This window comes from Varanus komodoensis, unplaced genomic scaffold (assembly GCF_004798865.1).
Source record: "Varanus komodoensis strain SLA01 unplaced genomic scaffold, ASM479886v1 scaffold42, whole genome shotgun sequence".
NCBI classification, from domain to species: domain Eukaryota; kingdom Metazoa; phylum Chordata; class Lepidosauria; order Squamata; family Varanidae; genus Varanus; species Varanus komodoensis.
The window spans coordinates 6,317,571-6,334,919 of record NW_025335972.1 but is presented as its reverse complement, the minus strand read 5'-3'; the positions used below and the strand labels follow the sequence as shown (position 1 = coordinate 6,334,919).

Below are 17,349 nucleotides of genomic sequence, written 5' to 3'. Positions count from 1 at the left end.
CTTAACGTATGAGCTGGATGCTTCTGCGCAGCAGGATGGTGCAGTTGAATGCTCCCTAGTCCACTGAAGAGCCTGGATTTCATTGCCAAACAACACAACAGTGATAATTTGATGCCGAGCCTCTTCCATAGTTGAAAAATTGGAGTATATTTTAATGCCAGCTTACCCCAGTATATAAGGGGATATTGACATCCTCAGCAAGCAGTTGCGGTCCAAAGGGGTTGCGAGCAGAAAGATCAACTGACTGTTAGTTGGAGCTTAGAGATACTGGCTTGGAAACTGCTTGCCTAGAGGTTCTTATATTTCATTAAGATAATTGCAAAGCTTTGAGAATGTGCTAGCAGAATGCAAAAATGCTACAGTTTTTGAGGGTGAGATTGCGAAAACTAAATTGGTACAGAAACTTGAGCCCTATCTACAAGTTGTTGAACATTGAGCTCTCTGAGCAAGCAGGCATGTAGAGTTGCTACATGTTTGAAAGAACAGTGCAGAGCACAGGAGAGATGGGAGCTTCGTTCCACTTGCAGGTGACCCTGCCTTTGCAGCTTTGGTCAGCACCAGCTTCCCTGCATTCTAACAGCAAGCCGGAGCGCACAGATTACACTCTCAAACACAGCAGAGGATTTATCTTCAAATATCAGACGGGAATAAAGCCAAAGCTATGAAGCTTTAAAAATGCCATCGCTGTAGCCTGCACAAGCTACACATTAAGCAAATACAATCCTGCTGTTCCCAGCCTTTGGTAGAAAGCTAAGGAACTTGCCACCACCCCACTACATTTAAGATCAAATGCACTGTTACTCCTGCTACTTCAAACTTTCTTTCTAACTTACTTTCACCATCATAAATGAGAAATGCTCTTTTATCAACTGAACCCAGAAGCTGTCAGGGCATTGAATTTTCTGTCTGATGCCAAGGTCTGTGTATTTACACTGATGCTGGCACTCAGCTACAGCTAGACTGGATTAGCACCACAGTCAATATAATGGTAGATCTGTGTGATGTGCAAGGTTGTGAAGGCCTTCTCATATTCCCATAGTGAATGGTGATTCTCCAGAAGGAGAGAAGCCGTTGTGTCAGGGGCTGGCAGAAGGAGTAAGTTCTACAAAATACATTGATCTTTTTCGGAGCATTCATCCATCTCCCTTGTGGAGATTGGGCAGTTTCATAGAGATGAGCAGAGCACTGGTTTGTCTTCAGTTTCCTGGCTGACAAAGTTGAAATGTATCTGCAACCATAAGAGCCTGCTGAGATTTAAGGTTTGGAATAGAAAAATGTTATGAGATGTTAATGGTCCAGAAACTTATACTGGCTTGCACATTAAGCAGCTACTGTCATCTTTTCCGTATGCTGTATTTTTATTTTATCTACTGATTCTATGCTGCTGTATCAAACAAAATTCAATAAAATTCAAGCTTGGAGGGGAGAGTGGAAATAGATTTCAGCATACCAGACTCTGTCCCTGTGATGATGGTAATACAGCCTTGCGATTGCTTTTACTCTTCTTGTTTCAGTAACAGGTTCCCATCATGTTTTTCCCCCCCTTTCAACAGGCTCAGTGAGTTGAATGTGAACCTCCCCATCTCTGAGAACCTTTTTGTTTTGGAAAGAGAGGTGGCTGCTGCAGGAAGTGACGGGGTGGGAAGGGAGCTGGCCTGTTGCTCTGATTGCTGGGTTTCTTCTGGGAATCTCAGCCACGCCGCCTTCAAGTCTCTCTTTAAAAAAATAAGTAAATCCAGATCTCCAAACCCCTAATGTTGAGCCAGCAGCTGTAGAAGATAGCCGACTAAAACCGCCGCCGCCGCCAGACCCCATCCTGCCTGACACACACCTCAGTTTTCAGGGTAACACTTCCTCTTTTCTTTCTGTTTTGTTTCAAAAATTTTACAAGGAAAAGTCACTCTGCTTTTTAGTTAGAGTTGGAACATTCCTCGGACAAAGGTGTTGGTGTTTCAGACAACCCCTTCCCTGCCCTTCCATTTCTCCACTGCTGGGACTGATCTGTCGTGTTTTTGTCTGTTCAAGAGGAAATTGAAACAAACAAACAATTGTATGCTCAATTTTTACTTTTTACCGCTCGTTTTTAACTTCACAAATAAATGATAACAAAACATCCCCCTGTGTCTGCCGGGTGGTGTCTGTCTCTCTCTCTCTGTCCATAGGGTTTTTTGAAGCTGATGTTTGTTCACAATATAGCTGTTGTAAAAGCCTGATAATGGTCATGAATTAAGAGCTTCCTGTGTTTTTATAGTTTGAGCAGGCATTTGTGCATTTTTGTTGAATAAAATGCTTTTTTGTTTTAAAGTCTCTGATGCCACCGTGTGTGTTTCCAAAGGTAGGGCCCCAGAAGGCTCCGCTTCAGCTTCATCAGGATCTCCGGGCAAAGGACTCAGATTCTTACACTAGGTTGAGTGTGAGTGGGGAAGAGCAGCCTCTTAGTGGTGCTGTCCAGCAGGCTGAACATGTCCTCCTGTGGTGCCCAGCCTTTCCAGTGTTCAGCCTGGGCACAGGAACACCTATTCATATTTCCATGATGATCCGAAGGGGCAAGACTGGAGTAAGTGCCTCCAGTGCAGCTTTTTCCAATATGGTGACCTCCAAATGTTTAGCACTATAACTCCCAGCATTCCTGATTTTTGGCTGTGCTGGCTGGGGCTGGTGGGGCTTGAAGTCTAGAACTTCTGGTGGGTACTATTTTAGGGAGGCAGCTCTAATGGATTCTTTCCTTTGATGCTGCTTGCTGCTTGACACCCTGCACCCTCAGTTCTTTGCTGTCAAAGACCCCATCTTGCTGGGCTGAGCACCTGGTGCTTCTGGACTTGGCTGTGGTGCATTAAGGAGGGGTTGCCATCAAAGACCAAGTCTGTTAGATACTCCTGCATGTGTCCCCAGATCATTGCGAGTTCACATATTTCCCTTCAGAAACTGGAGTATGCCTTTCTTTGGACTGTCACTGCTTCGCTGCCAGTTTTATATCCCCTTGGCTGCTTTGTAACCCCCAGGGCCGCTTGTTTTGATGCTCCACTCTGCCACCTGAGAAGAAAGTCCCTGAAGGAGTGATGGAGCTGGGTGGGGATAGCCTTTTCAAACACAGGCCTGTACTGTCAGCAACAGCTTTGAATAGGAGTGAATGTGCCACATGAATAAGACATTAAAGCAGAGGGTCATAGCAGTAGCCACTGTTGAAGAAACAAGCTACGGTGCTGGAAATGGATCATTCCTTGCATTTGTGCAAGGCTGCTGCTGCCCTAATGGCCTCTTGACCAGTGTCACAGGTGCGCCAGCTGCCAAAAGCCCACACCCCAGCAGAGGGCCCACTAACCTGACCCTCTGGGCCCACTTCTCTTCATTCCTGTGCAACCACTTCTCTCAGACCGTGGAGAGGGGAGGAGGCGATGGCCCAGCCCACATCTTCATTGGCTTTCCGCCTGCCAAGTAATCAACTATAGCAATTATGAAGAAGAGGAGCAGCATCAGCTACATGGTGAGAAGGTAGACTTCCAGAGGGGTGAAAGACCATTAAGGGTGTCATGACAAAACCCCAAAACCCCAGAGCTGCTTTTCCCCTTTGCCCTGCTGCTTCCTGTGGCCTACAAGCCTTTCTTGCCAAGGACTGCTCAACTAATGTTTACTACTTGAGTGTAGCATTAAGTGGTAAATGCACCATCAGTCTCACTTTTTGGACAAATGAGTATTTACATTATGAGGTGTGAGCCCTCTCATAAGCCATCAAATAACATGCATACATGTATGAAACCAGCATTGATGCTCTGATATACGTGTGTGAGATAGGGCTGGTTTAATGGACCAGCAGCTTTAAACCTTTATTTCTTTGTAGAACTAAATAGCTGTGCAGTTGATGCAGCTGCCTTTATCACATCATCAACAACACTGCAGCACCTGCTAAAGACTATATCCGGGGGCTCGTCTCCAAGGATCTGTAAATACAAAAACAGAATGAAGGGTTCTTGGACACCTAATCTGAGGTGGGCACATTTCCTTTTCATTGCTGATCCATTTCTGTTAATATATCCTGAGTACAGAAGCCCTGAGGATTGGCTTAAAGGTGTATAAAAACTTAAAGGTTCCCAGACACAAGCTATCTTAAAACAACCATGTAGCCTGATCAAAAAGCTCCACTTGGTCAGATCAGGAAATGCTCTTCTAACATCTCGTGTACAAGGATACTGGCACAGATAACTGGGAAGTACTTCAAGATCTTCCCTGCTCATTAATTTCTTCGCTTCTCTCAGCAACTGAATGCTTCTGAATGTGAAGTTCCATGAAGAACTAATGGCTAATTGTGATAAAAAGTTTGTCTGCATCCCTACATCTTGTGACAGTTAATATGCATTCTTTGAAAGAGCAGTTTGCTCTCACTTTTGGAGCTATTGTGAATTCTATTGGTTGACCTTGAGGATAAAAATGTATCTGAAACAACTTTGCACACACTTAGGCTTGGTGCAGCAGCCTGGCCTGAATTTTTTTATTCATTAAGAATTATCTTCTGCTGGATTCCTCCTGGTCTTTAATGTTGTGCCACAGCCCCCTTTTGGCACGCTAAGACCCTGAATTCTGCTTTAGGAAATAAAAACAGCAAAATGTAGCATTAGGAAGAATTCTTCTGATGCTCTATGTTCTCAAGATAGAACAGCTATGAAAAAAGTAACTAGCTTTATATTTATAAGGATTGTGGAAAGTTTGATCATCCCTGTATGGGACAGAACCAAGAATAATAGATGTAAAAAAGGTAAAAATTGAGATTTAAGAAATTGACTTCATTTCTGTTGTTATGTATGGGGACCGAGGAATAGGCTAACAACCAGGGATATTGTTGTTGCAGCCTCTGTCTTGGTCTATTCTAGTGGGAGGGCTCAATCGAAGGCATTGCCACCAGCAAAGTGTCCCCAGTGAAGTCACTGACAACCATGAGCCCTAAAAAGCACCATATAAGTGCTAAGCTGTCATGCGCCCATTCTCTTGTAATGAAGGCCTCCTTTCCAGTGTCTATGTGGTTTTCACTTTCTACGAGTATAATCTCATAGTATAAACTATTGCTTTCCAATGCAAATGAGGCTACTTATCTCAGGAAGAAAAGAAAAAAAATTATTGGCTCTCCTTGTTCTACTGTAGGTTGAATACCCATGGCTAAACTGTCTTCAGATATGGCTACTCTAAGCAATGATCCTGTACTGCCCCAACCCATTCTTTAAGGTTTTTCACCCACACTGGGTAGGGTCAAGCTGAATCATGTTTAGAGTTAGATCCACTGAGATCAATGGAACAAGTTAGTCATGCAGTTTTTGTACATCTTTTAAAAACTGCTTTAATATAAGCAATTCATAAATAACATTGCGTAAAACAAGTCTCATTGATTTAAATGGATCTTCTCTAAGTATGATTTAAGTGTGCATCCAACCTGTTCTGCTGGAAAGAGCCACGATATATCATGGTCTTCTCCCTTGTTCCTCTTCTAGACTTCCTCGGGGCATGAATGCCTGCCTTGCAAGGTCAGTGGAGCCTGCCTCTGCTTTTATCTGCTGCCTGACCCTTCCTGCTGTGGGCACAACCTCGCAGACAACCTCCTGTTTCTGGGAAGCAGGGACTTCACCCCTGAAGGGACTGTACTGACTGCCAGCCTACAGCAGAATTGCATCTGAGCATAGCTGCTCTGCTTGCTGCCAAGCAGCCAGGCCTTGCCCTGCCTGGGATCTGCGAGAGTGGGAGGACAAGCCAGGGGCCCAGCCAGGTTCATGGAAACCTACATTCCGGAGTATGCTTTTCTGGAGGTAGTGGGTGAGGACTGGCTCGCACAGCGAATAGTGGGTCTCCAGCCGCTGCCGGATGATTCTCTCGTGATCATCCACACGTCCGCCCATTTGGCCTCGGATCAGCAGTCGCTGGATCATTGTCTCTGTAGAGCAGTCAAACACGATAACTATGTTGGGCAAACGACCCACCTGTAATGTGAAATGCACAGCTCAGCTGTTAATTGTTTTGTGCTTGCCCTGCACACCTCTTCTAGACAGGAAGGGGCAGAAACTTTAGCTGGGCTCCAGTGCTTCCACTTCATGTCCACATGTTGACAGAAGAGCATTGCTGGGTTGGTGGGAAAGGGCCTGTCTTAAGGCCAGCCTCCTGTTTCTGTCAGTGGCCAGCCAGATTCTCTTGGCAAGCCCATGCGCATGACATGAAGTCCTGCCTTCAATATTGCAAGCACCTGGCAGACAGAGACTGCACACAGGCGTCCCACTGAGCAATCCACTAAGGTTTCTATCGCAAGCCAATGGCCACCTCCCACTAGGATTTCGGGCACTGCTAGGCAGGTGTGGCCCCCCAGATGTTTTGCTCTGCAGCACCCTTAACCCCTAGCCAGTAGGGCCAATGGCAAGGGGTGATGGAAACTAAGCTAAAACAACTGGATGGCACAAGCTGCCCATCCCTGGGGAAAGATGCCAAAGTTAGTATGCCAGACAATTTAGTATGAATGTGAATAGAAGAGAAGGCCATGGATATTGTATGACAGAGCAAGGAGGGGTGCAGAGGCCCACCAGGGGCCACCCATAAGTGAAAAGTGGGGCACATTTTCAAGAATGGAACAGGCAGTCCAATTCAAGCCTTCAGGAGTGGAATGGATGGGCTGGCCCAGTTCTCCCCTCTCCAACAATGTCTCTGCATGGGAGGCAGCCTGAGCTCTGCAGTCCCATTCTGAGAATGATGCCCTGGAAGTGCAGGGAAAACCAGCTGGCCTGATCCACACCATCTCCCCATCCGTGGGTTTTGGGGTGGCTTGGAAGCCACCCTCACTGCATTCCTCACTGGGTTCAGATGACATAGCAACCCATGTAAGGCACAACTGGCTCACATGGTGGGGAGGAGAGCCAGTGAGCATGCCAAGCCAGTCATTCTGTTAAGAAGCCCAATTTCTCTGGGCAGAGTGGAGCCAGCTGTTACCAGTGTCAAAATTCTACTGAATGACATCTTGGCTTAGTGAGTTTGGCATTTTGCAAAGAGTTGGAGTGCTGTTTCTTCTCTGACCTCGTAGTGGCAGTAAGAAAATACATTTCTCCAATAGCAGGGGGTGGCAGGGAAAGCTTTGCGAACTACAAGTCCTGTAGGAAAGCTTAGTATTGAACAGAACCAAATTTCTTCAGCTCTACTGGCGATTCCCGTGACACCATCCGAGTTGGGCATCTGTATCTCTCACATCCCTGCTATTGTGCAAATTTGTATAGATAGTTGCATGGACTTCATCCCAACTACTTATTCGGAGCCATTTTACTTTGCTTCCTGAATGGGAGGGGGTAGCAGCTCATTGTACCAGGATGGGGAAGGCTGCACTGCACTGGGCTATGAGAAAGATTTCCATCCCCACAGCCCATGAACCACCACCGTTCCCACCTCCCCATAGGCCAAAGATGGCAAATTGTGGGCTTCCAGATGTTGTTGGCTCATGACTCTCATGAGATCTTACTACTGGGCATGCTGGCTAGGGCTAGTAGGAGCTGTAGCTAACCAAGACAGGGAGGGCCACACATCCTGCATCCTTGCCGTAGGTCAAGCTACCCTTCCCTTTCACCTCCCAGCCCACAGCTGCACTTACAACTTCCTCAAACAGCTTGGCTTGGTTTATTTCCCGGGGGAAGCCTTCAATAATGAATCCACTGACATTCTCTGCTTTTAGCATGTTGTCAGTCAGCAGCTCCACGATGAAGCCCTGGAGAGACATGCATCTGGGTCCTCAGAGAAGCTGCATTTTGCTAGAGAAAAGCAAGAGACCATCCTTCCTCATATTATCTGATCTGCCCTGCTGGTAGATCTGGCCACATTTTTGTGACATATTCCAGTCATGCAAGGAGCCACTCAGACTTGAGTCCAGAAAGAAGGAACCGCACCCCCCACATCAGCAGTTTTTCCAATTACAGTTTAGGCTGTGTCCTAGAAGACAGCCTGGCCAAGAAGTGCTGTACAACCAGACCTGGGCAGAGCCTTCCAAGGCAGCCGATCCCTCGAACCAGCATGATCCACCAGGACAGCTACTTTATTGGCTCTCAGAAAAGCTGCAGAAAGAGGGGCCTGAACATCATGTGAAGGGGGCAGAGGAGGCCCGTGGCCATTGGCTCCCAGTTGTCGGGGCTGGAGGGGGCTGCTTGAATGTACAACACTCACCTCATTTCCATTCCACACCATTTCACAATCAGCCCACAGAAACAGGTGAACTATAAGGGGTGGGGGGTCATAAATGCGAACAAACTGGCCCACTCTAGCCCAGCATTCTGTTCCCACGTGCCCCGGGGAAGCCCAGAAGCCAGCCATGAGGGCCACAGCAGTTGCTGCTCCAGAACAGCTGAGGCGCAGCGGCGCCCTGTCTCTGAACCAGGTGGGCTCCATTTCATCGCCATGACCAAAACTGCCCAATCAGGTTCTCACGCCTTTAATGATCTGGGTGGCGTGCTGGGCACAAAACACACTGCATTCAGTGTGCAGCTGCCCAGTCATCCTGGCCTGGCCACAGAGGCTCCACGTCGCCTGAAACTGGTTATTATGCTTATTTGCAAACCTGTTTATTTGTTAAGCAACTCAAAGCTAACTTGAGAACTAATTGGAGGTGAACTGTGGCTTGTTTAATTCTCAAACCATGCACAGCACATCATAAAGCCCTACAGTCAAACTCTCAGAAAGCTGATTAAGTAATCCATGATTTGCCAACATTTTGTACGAACTGGGGTCAAGAGCCTACTAGTCCAACTTCTAAATTTTCAAATGGGGTTGGGATTCATCTAAAGGATACTGGCATGAGTCATCCAAAGTTAAAACACTTTTGAGGGCTACTTATTTCAACAGGAGAATTAAACACAAACTGAGATGACTTTAATAGAAATCAATGGAATTTCAAAGTGCTTACACTTGATCATCTCTGTCTTGGATGCTCTGCATAAAGTGGGGGCTGAGAGTGTGAGAGAAGTGGACAACAGAATTACCTCCAGGAACCTTGACTGCCCCCCTATTGCATCTCTAATCACTATGTGTGGGAGTGGGAGTGAAAGCTGACACAAAGGAAATGGACACATTTGAAACATGGTGCGAGGGGAGGGTTTTGCAAATACCCGGGACCAACAGAATGAATGAGTGGGTCTAGATCAAATCAAGCCAGAGCTTTCCTGCAAGCGAAAATAATGAAACTGAGGTCGTTGTACTTTAGGCACATCATGAGAAGAGAAATCTCACTGGAGAAATGCTGGGGAAAGCCAAAGGCAGAAGAGGAGGACCAGCTATGAGATGGATCGATTCCCTAAAGGAAGCCACCGCCTTGAGTTCACAACAGTTGAGCAGAGCTGCTCAGAACAGGACCCTCTGGAGGGCACTTCATAGGGTCACCTCATACTGGAGATGACTTGACAGCACTTCACAACAACAACATAGCTTTCTACTACGAATCTTGTTGATGACTTGTGACACGAAAGTTAAGTATCAACTTTTCAAAGACAATACTTATTTTCCTACTACTTTTCTCTCATACAATAATCCAAAGGTGTAATATTTTGAAGGACATGAACTTTCAGACGAGAATGAAGTGTTTACAATGCAACATGATTTAGCTTCTGCAAATGTAATTGTAAGTTTCTCCCTGAAATTCCCTTTAGCTTTTTTCACCTCTACATTCACAGAGTTCAACAGATTTGCTGTGAACCAGCCAGGGGGCCAAACTGCATGGGCCAAATTCAGTCCAGTATTCTTAATATGCTCTGATGGACACGGATTCTGCAGAGGAGAGCTGTCAGGCTTCTTACCGAGGGCACCAGAGTGCCTTTGAGCAGAATGTCCCGGATGGCCTTTCCCTTGTTGGTGGCCCTGCTGCTTTCTTCCCGCAGCAGCTCTCCGATAGCTATGTGGTAGAAATTGTACTTGACGGCCATGCGGGAACTCTGGACTGCCTTGCCACAGCCTGGACCTCCTATCATAAAGACAATGATGGGACTCTGCAGCTTCTCTGCAGCAAAGAGAGGGAGAGAGGCACACAAAAATGGCACTAAGAGCAAGCGTCAGATATTTGTCAGTGGTATCCCTGCCACCCCAGGCCATAGAGTTTGCATCTATGCTATTTAAAAAGCGTATATTCCTCCTGTTTTCCCAAAAGAGAATTAAAGGCAGTAAACAAGCTAGAGTTGGCAATATTTAAAAAACGGAACAATCCAAATAAACCAGGTGGGGCAATCTGGTGCCATCCAGATGTTATTGAACTACAACTTCCGCCATCCCTCCCACCATTGTCCATACTGACTAGGTCAGATAGGAAGTGAAGGATAACAACATCTGGCAGGCCACACATTCCCCGCCCCTGAAGCAAGCAGCAAAGAAGTTAGGCGAACAGATGTTCAGCAAAATGGCAGCGGAGCAGAGGACAAGCGCATCCAACCCAGGCCACACACGGTCTGCAGCGTGTCCCCTGGCACAAGCTCTGCCGGGACAGAGCAGAACTGCACAAGAGCATGTCGTCCGGCATCCTGTGCAGAACTGCCAAGCTGGTCGTGATCGCGCCTCATCAGCAAGAAAGGGCTCCACTGAGGGTCAGACCGATGGTCTGCTCAGCCCACTGTTCTGCTGTCAGGTTTGGCTGCCTTGAACTTACGCAATCAGAAAAGAATTGCATGATCACCTATGCCAGGAGGCATGGCTTCATGCAAACATGGAGTATCCATCCATTTGGGCTGTTTGCTTGCTTGTTTGTTTATTATAAGTTTCAATAAAGCAAAACCATAAAATGGAGAGAAAAGGAACTTTGATGTACTGTATCAATTACACCTACCTTTCAACCGAAGCAGGCGAAATACACACACCCACGCATTTGCGAGCCATGTCTGTATGCGATCCGTTCTTCAATCCTCCGCAAGATGGGAGATGAGCATTTATTCTTGCAGCATCATCATATTTATCTTTTAGGGATTGTTATTTGTTGACAATATAAGCCATCCGGTTGTCAGGTGTGCCTGTCTTTGTAAAGAAGGGCCACGCTTCCTTGTGTGCACTGAGCACACCAATCTGTCTGATACCCGCTGGGTCCAGGGTGGTGTGTGGGTTCCAGCACTGGGCCATGAGCTCCTCCCTCCAGCCCTCGTCAAGCGCCGGCAATGTGAATGCCCTTGAAACACCTGGGCAGCTGCATGGGCAGCTGAAGCAGGCCCTTACCTGCACCGCCGTAAGCTAGCCTTCCTCAGCACAGCAACTTCCAGATGTGTTGGACTACAACCTCCATCATCCCCAACCAGCATGGACTCTTGCTAGGAATTATGGGAATTGCTGGCCAAAACATCTGGATGTGGCCTGTGTGGAGAAGGCTGCCTTGTGCCAGTATAAGAGCTTATGTCAAAATAAATTCATCAGTCTTTAAGATGTGTTGGAAATCCCCCTTGTTCGTGTTGCAGCACAGAATAGCAGTCCTTCCTTGTCCAGATGAAAGTCTGTTGGGTTCAGGGCTCAACACTCCACAGAACCACCAGCTTTAATCCCTTCTGACCACTTGGATCCCTGAAGTGGATCTTGCCCATGAAATCTTACACCAGAATCAACACATTCGCCTTTAAGGTTCCCATGGCTCTTTGCTGTGTTTGCTGCTGCAGAACACAATGGCTCCCCCTCCAATGAGCAGCCCATCGGCTCACAGAAAAAGAGGTCCAGACCCAGGGCATAAACAAGCCGGATGCCAAACGGGAATGTGCATCCTGGACAGCTTAACTGAGGCTGAGAAAAGAAGGCAATATCAGTGAGCAGAGGCTGTTTCTGACTCCCTTCTCCTTGCCAGCATGCATAGCGAAGGGCTGAGACACTGGCCTCCCGCCTGCACCGGGTCCCCTCTTTGTGCTCCTCCCCAGCCCCTTCTGGCTTCCTTCGGACCACCATCTGAGTGGAGTCGTGCTGTACTGTTTTGATCAACCCGGCACGGGTCTAAGAAATGCCAGTCTAAGTAATGAGACTGTGGCCCACGCTGGCGTTTGAAGTGTGGCTATGGTGAGCTAGAAGGATATGGGAAAGGATGGCAAGAAAAGCATCCGCTGGGGATGGCCAACTGGCAGGTCACGGGCAGGGTGTCACCCATGAATCACTTGGATTTTCCCCAGTTTGGTACTGTCAATCAAGGTACTAATATATATATAGATTCAAGACTTCCATGTTGCATCTCTTTTTGTATTTCTAAAATAAGGGGCTTTTCTTCAAACACATCTATTGAGCACTCATGATTCCCTACTTCTTGTTGTTGTTTTCCAGATCTTTAAAAAATTATTTTCACAAAGTACAAGAAGAAGAAAAGGGAAATGAAGAAAAAGAAGGTGCCAAGGGCCGATCCACAAATATTGCACATAACATCAACATTTAAACACATTCATAAAAGAGGCAAAACCCTCCCTCAGTCATAGTTCCATACACAGAAAAACAAGGTATATCATCCCGCCTCACTGCCTTGCCATAAACAGATCACAAAGGGGCCTCAGTGTCTGGTGGTGAAGACCAAATGACCCCGCCCCATTAGTGGATACTGTCAATTGCTATCTTTGTATTTTATGGGTTTGCCAAAGTGCCTCCTTGACCCTATAAAGTTCACAAATGTAACCTTTCTGGCAGGCCTGTTCAAGATAACTTTAATTTAGAAGGCCTGTCAAAGGCATCTACTTAGAGTGAAATGTAACTTTTCTTTATGGTGTTGTGACGTGTATCCAATCACTTTCCTATCCATATCAAAGTATCCAATCACCTTCCTGTGTATTGTATTCACTCCCCTTTTGTGTATTCTATATAACCCTAAGGAAATTAACATGGAGGTGTTCCTATTTTAGGCACCCATGGATCCACGCATTCAATTGTAAATAAAACTGTTTGCCCTGACAAGAAACTGATTCTGAGCCTATATTGCGGATCGGTGTGACAGCTCCATCCAAGCAGTTCAATTCTCAATCAAAATTTGTCAGGCCTATGAAATTTGCTATACATTGTATTGCTTTAACTTTGAAATAGAGATCACTGACATTTATAAAAGTCATATTTTCTTTAACAATTAATTACATTGCTGACTTCCAGGGGAATGGAAGCTGTTGCTGCTTTGTGCCTTATCATGTTTGGGTGATTCTAAATCACCCTGAGGGGTGTTTACCTCTCTGATTGAGTGTCAAGACTCTAGGTCTGCAGCTCTGATTTCATTGAGATGGCCTGATAAGCTAGTACTGGAAACAGTCAACAAAGTTGCCCCCGCCCCCCCCCCCCCCCCCACCCACTTTTTCTTTTTTTTTTCTTTTCCTTTTATCTTTCTTCTAGTTCTTATTATTTCTTCTTATATTATGACATTTTCTTAGCCAAGCGAATAGCATACCAACTGATGCAGCTTGAATTCTTAAAGCATTTCCAGAGTCCCATATTGTGAAGGGACTCTGAAATGGATAATCTTTTGTTGATAGTGTCTTATTTGCAAAGCTGTTTAATGTCTCTACTGTAGAACTAAGCATGAAGAATACTGTAAACTGACCTTGGTATGAGAATACTAGCTGGGTGAATTTTTGTGCTTAATTGTGCTTTTTGAATTGAGAAGGACAATGGTGCTTTTTGGACAACTGAGGTTATGATTTTGGTTGTGATCCAAACAACAGGCATTTCTGTTTCTCTGCTTGGAAAGGACTTTGAAAGGGGTACTCTTCTACTTAATTTTGCAGCTGTAAATTGTCTGATATTTTTACTCAAGAATCCTGGACATTATAAATTGACCTTGGCTGAAGCTCATGGCAGAGGAAGAGATGCTTCTCTCCCACTTCATCACCATTTTAAGGCAGTTGCTGGTTGTTTGAGCTGGATGATTTTTGTTGGTGTGTTTGATGGAAACTACACATGATTTGCTCTAAGGAAGAATTATATCTCTTGGGTGGGACTTGGGAGTTTTTCACTGGTCCTTCCCCCTCTTAAGGATAAAAAATAATAATCATAAAGAACAAACATGATGTATTATGAAAAGAAGACCATTAGCTCCACCTATTGGACCTAAAGAAGACTGGAAATCAAGGCCCCTTGCTATGAAAGTTGGAACAATGTCTTCTCTTAACTAATTCAAAGTAATATTTTAACAGAGGTAGAATGGAACTAATCATTCTAATATTGACTGAAGGCTGACTAACTAGCATTATCTACTTTCCTCTTTTGTCCTTTTTCTTCCCTCACCCCTTATCTTTCCTTGGTCCCCCACCCCACCCCGCCCTTCTTTCCTTCTTTCTTGACTCTCCTCCCCTTAACTCTTCTGCTTTAAGCTAAGCTGCACTGTCAGATTGTAGTTTACTTATAGGTATGAAGAAATGTGAGAGGTGGGAGGAGCAAAGAAGAAGAGAATTAATGTGAGAAGAAAAGCTGAACTGGATGCTGGAAAGCTGATGACAGATCTGAAAAGAGATAGTCATCTGAGCTCCTTAGGTTGAGTTTTAGACAGAATGAAGATATTATCACTTAATGCATTGAATTTTTCTTTTAAGAGAATCAAAGCAGTCTTTCATGCATCTTAAAAATATAGTGTCAGAGAGCCTTTCAGGGAATATGTCAGAATTAGAATTGGAGGTGATTCTGGATGGAGATCATCAAAGCCCTCACCAATTGACAAATGGAGAAATGGACCGGTGGAGTACACTGTGCAGAAGGTTGTTAGAGGAATGTGCAGTGTGATGAGTGGATCTGCGGTGTTTGGGAAGGATGGGGAAAGCTGCGGAGGATCTGAAGAGATGGGAGGATCTGTTGTTGCACAGATTTTTCTTTTTTCTTTTTCTTTTTTGGATTACATTTGTATGAAGTATTAATGGACAGATTCCAAGGGCTGATTGTACTGGACAGATTTGTATCAAATTCCCTTGGCAATTTTGTCTATTTCAGCTTGCTCTGTTTATTACAGTCATTTTGCTTTAAAAAATAATAAAATAAACAATCACATTGCTCATAATAAACTTTTCATCTCTAAGTTAATTCTTTGATTGGCCTTTTATTAATATAATTAGTCGATTTTGCCATCATTGCATAGTCAGCTAACTTATTTTTCCAATCTTTGACAGTTGGGCACTCTTTGGCTTTCCACTTTGAAACAATTAATATTATTGCCACTGTTGTCATATATTTAAATAACTCTATCATAATCTTTGGGATAGTCTCTGATACAATACTCAATAACATATTGTTGGCATTCATTGGAAAGTCAGTTTAGGTATTTTCTGCATTTCCATGTGTATCAAAATCTTTTAACTCTATCACATGCCCCCCACACAGGGTACAAAGTCCCATCTTTATATTTCCAACATTTTCCATTTAAGTTCTTGTCCATTTTCTGTATACCTTTTGGGGTAATATACCACCAAAAATGCATCTTATACCAGTTTTCTCTTAATACTTGACTTGCAGTTAATGTGATATCCTTCATCCAAACAGGCTCTCTAGACAAAGTTGTGATTCTCCAATTTCACTTCTGTTTTTAAGTGCACTCTTGTGTGGACTCAAATATATTTCAAATGGCAGCTCTCTCCTTCCCTAGTGAAACTGGAGCACAATGCACCAGGCCATTCCCCTCTGGGGCTTCCCCTAAAACAAAGAGGATTTGTGCAAGGACAGTAGGAGAAACATGAAAATGTGATTTCTGTTCCTGAACCAGCCTGGGAGGGGGCAAGTGCTTCAGTGTGCAGATGATGTTTCCGTTAAGGGTAGCCAAAGGGAAGAGAACAGATCAGGCCCATGTGGAAGAATTCTCTGGTGAAGGCATATTGGATCAACCAGAAAGCTTATGTTGATTTTGCTGAGACTTGTACAAATGTTTCCAGAAGACTGTGTCCTGAGGAGGATGACACTGATGCCCTTCTCTGCCCCAGAGCTAGAAGTAAAACCTCACAGAAGCCCACTGCCTGGGTTGCCTGCTGAAAGATTATTTGGAATACCTACAGCATGCACAGAACAGAAAGAAATGCGACCAGTTACCTTTCAGCTCCCTCCTCAAGGGCTTGGTGGTCTGGGGGAGGCTGCCGTGGCAGATTCCCATCCTGATGGCTCAACCCAGGGCCTCCAGGCACTGCCCAGCAAACTTTGTACTCCTGTAAAAAACTAATTTGGCCACTTCAGCTTGGGAGCACGTGACTTCCCTGAGCTGTCTTTCTGATGTCACAGACATCTGATGTCATGGATTTTCTGACCTTATGGGGGAAGGCAAAGCTGGGTCAAACAAGATTTGCTTTTGAGATGGGACAGCTGTTACATTCTTCCTGAGGATGGTTGGACAGGAGGGGTGAGAGAGGCAAGATCCAGAAAAGTCCGTCTCATTCATATCTTGGTTTATGGTTCAGTCTGGAGGAAATGTAAGTCTAATCTAGGTTTGCAGCAGAGGCAATCTAAGTACCTTTCTCCTTTGCTTGTGACTCACAGGGCAAAAGAAGTGAAGCAAAGACAAGAACGGATAAGAAAAGATACTGGAAGGGTAGGCAGGGAGATGATCTGAAGCCTTCTGGGACCCCTGGTGTGGCCTCCCTCTGCTGCTTCTCATCTTCAGGATTTGGTCTGTCTCACTTCAGTCTGTTTAATGTCCTGTATATACATTAAGTTCGCTGCATAATTCTTCTACAAGAACCAGTCGACATGAGTAAACAGGTATACGGATTTTACATGGACGTGTGCAAAAGTGGCTGGTGCATAACTGTTGTTAAAAGGGTGCATAGATTCTATTCATCCTGCAGTTATGCCAATAATGAAACATCTGGCTTGGGCGCAGGGTGATCCTGTTCCGTATCTGTTCAGATGCTCACAGAAAGGTGAACTTGTGATTTATTAATTTTTCGATTTATATCCTGCCTTTTTCCTACAAAGGGCTCAAGGCAGCTTACATCATTCTCCTTCTCCTCCTTATCCCCACAACAGCCCTGTGAGGTAGGTTGGGCTGAGAGCCTGTGACTGGCCCAAAGTCACCCAGTTGGCTCCATGGCTGAGCGGGGACTCGAACCCAGATCACCTGAGTCCCAGTCCCACACTCTTAACCACTACGCCACACCGGCTCTCTTGTCCTTTAAGCTAGTTATATCTAAGACAAATTCATATCTGCACTTATTTAATTTACATCCTGCCTTTTCACTACAATTTACTACTCAGGCTTTTTGTGTGTTAGTTTTTTTGGAGTTAAATGATTTATGAGGATGATGTTTTCTGGGTTTAAAGTATATTGTTTAGTGAAACATTTCATATTCTGTCTTTCTGTGTTTTAACTGCATACATGTTGTATTGTAAAGTTTTATGTTGTAACCTGCTTTGAGGTAAATTGAGGTATCATCTGTACACTGATGACATAATACATTATGCTCAATG

At 45.0% G+C, this 17,349-nt stretch overlaps 2 protein-coding genes across 6 annotated transcripts in view; one reads left to right on the top strand and one right to left on the bottom strand.

Moving 5' to 3' along the window:
• Positions 1 to 2,115, top strand: part of LOC123029990 (KH-type splicing regulatory protein) — a 33,992-nt gene extending 31,877 nt beyond the window's left edge. For 3 of the 5 annotated variants that reach the window (XM_044443478.1, XM_044443477.1, XM_044443480.1), the window contains one exon: positions 1,554 to 2,115. In XM_044443478.1, coding sequence (XP_044299413.1) covers positions 1,554 to 1,562 — 9 coding nt within the window. In that variant the 3' untranslated portion in view covers positions 1,563 to 2,115. Of the gene's footprint in view, positions 1 to 1,039 lie in introns of all 5 variants that reach the window. The other 2 variants (XR_006416009.1, XM_044443479.1) reach the window with 2 other exon arrangements.
• A 1,695-nt stretch (positions 2,116 to 3,810) lies between these two features.
• On the bottom strand, positions 3,811 to 16,039 carry LOC123029991 (adenylate kinase isoenzyme 1). The gene is made up of 5 exons (XM_044443482.1): positions 15,979 to 16,039; positions 9,792 to 9,991; positions 7,604 to 7,717; positions 5,766 to 5,960; positions 3,811 to 3,938 (listed from the first exon to the last, which is right to left on the bottom strand). Exons 1-5 carry the CDS (start codon positions 16,037 to 16,039, stop codon positions 3,825 to 3,827), a joined length of 684 nt encoding a protein of 227 aa, XP_044299417.1. The 3' UTR covers positions 3,811 to 3,824.
• Between the last annotated feature and the right edge of the window lie 1,310 nt (positions 16,040 to 17,349).